The 1,578-nt window shown below is 50.9% G+C and overlaps 1 protein-coding gene across 1 annotated transcript in view; it reads left to right on the top strand.

Moving 5' to 3' along the window:
* LOC109289502 (glucose-6-phosphatase-like) overlaps nucleotides 1–1,152 on the top strand; it is a 6,190-nt gene extending 5,038 nt beyond the window's left edge. The window contains exon 5 of the mRNA XM_019505548.1: nucleotides 397–1,152. Within this exon, the coding sequence (XP_019361093.1) occupies nucleotides 397–908 (512 nt within the window). The 3' untranslated portion in view covers nucleotides 909–1,152. The remainder of the gene's footprint in view (nucleotides 1–396) is intronic.
* The last annotated feature ends 426 nt before the right edge of the window (nucleotides 1,153–1,578 follow it).

Raw genomic sequence — 1,578 nt, 5'->3', positions numbered from 1 at the left:
GGGGGGGGGGGGGGTGTGGCTTTTGCCAGGGACGCTAGAGTTTAGTTCCTTTGGGGTCCTGTTGCTGCTTTCCTAATCAATGACAAACCCTGCTGTTGGGTACACCCTGCCATTGCTTGTAGTGCAGTTTCACATGGGGGCATGGTAACTAGGTAAAGGAGCTGGCACCTGTTCCTGCCAGTAAGGAAGGATAGCACAGCTGGAAGAACAGTTTTGCTGACTCAATGGCTTTTCCCTGTGGCCTGGGAAGGTCTTTCCTGCCTCCCCCACAATCAGCAGACAGACCCTAGACAAGTTAGCAGCATAATGACTGCAACTCCGTTGGCAGGAAGGCTGAGACTGGGCCTTGGTTCCCTGCCTCAAAATGTGTACTCCATGTCTGATTTCCCTCTGCAGGCATGGCAGTGGCTGAAGCTTTCCAACACATCCACTCCATTTACAATGCCAGTCTCCGGAGATACCTGGGCACGACCCTTTTCCTTTTCAGCTTTGCCCTGGGCTTTTACCTGCTGCTGAAGGTTCTTGGTGTTGATCTGCTGTGGACCCTGGAGAAAGCCAAGAGGTGGTGTGACCAGCCGGAGTGGGTTCACATTGACACCACCCCATTTGCTGGCCTCCTCCGGAACCTGGGCATCCTCTTTGGGCTGGGGCTGGCCCTCCACTCCCAGATGTACATGGAAAGCTGCAAAGGGAAGCAGGGCCAACAGCTGCCCTTCCGTTTGTGCTGCATCGTGGCTGCGCTCATTGTCCTGCATCTGTTGGACTCCTTCAAGCTGCCCACTGAGGTGGAGCTGCTATTCTATGGCCTGTCTTTCTGCAAGAGTGCAGCTGTACCTCTGGCTGTTGTCAGCCTCATCCCCTTCTGCATGTCCCACATTATCAGGATGCAAGAGAAGAAACTTGCATAAAAGCATTGCATGTGCAGGACTTCCTGCCTGTGGATCTACTTGTGACACTTGGGTGGTATCCATTTGGTGGCACTAACAGAATTGATACAAACTACTTCTAGTCTGGGTTTGGTTTTCCCTCCTGCCACAACATGTACGTGGCTGCTGAAGTGGGAAGAAATCCACTTGGGCTTCAGGCAAACACATTTGTTGAGCTTCCTCTTGGAAGGGATCTTAGAGGTAGGGGGGTTTTAAGCAAAAAAGAGTTGTAGGAAGCTCATGTATAGAGGGCTCCTGTAAGCTGCGGCAAAGCAGAGCATTTGACTGCAGTGGAGTACTGGCTTGGAGTCCTTGCACCATGCCACTCTAGCTTTGTCACTGAGCCTACTACAGGTATACTAGCATAGATCTTTCACCTTTCTGATGCGCATGTATCCTGTTCCTATTCCACCACACATTTGCCTTTTGCTTGTAACTACTGTATGATCTATTTAACATTGACTTCATAAGACACAATCTTTATAGTCTTCTACTTCCTAAGAGATCTGAGCTGTGGCAGTGGTTGTCTACTATCACTTTATTCAATGGGGAGGGGGGGGTCCCCTTTCTCCCCACTCCTCACTAGGGCTAGGGCAGTCTTGTACCTGTGGAGTGAAGCAACTGGAAGATAAGCTTGCTTGGGCACATGGTC

Source organism: Gavialis gangeticus, unplaced genomic scaffold, assembly GCF_001723915.1.
Source record: "Gavialis gangeticus isolate Ggan-Ray unplaced genomic scaffold, GavGan_comp1, whole genome shotgun sequence".
Lineage (NCBI taxonomy): Eukaryota > Metazoa > Chordata > Crocodylia > Gavialidae > Gavialis > Gavialis gangeticus.
Note: the sequence above shows the minus strand (reverse complement) of the source record. Positions and strands in the feature narration are given on the sequence as shown.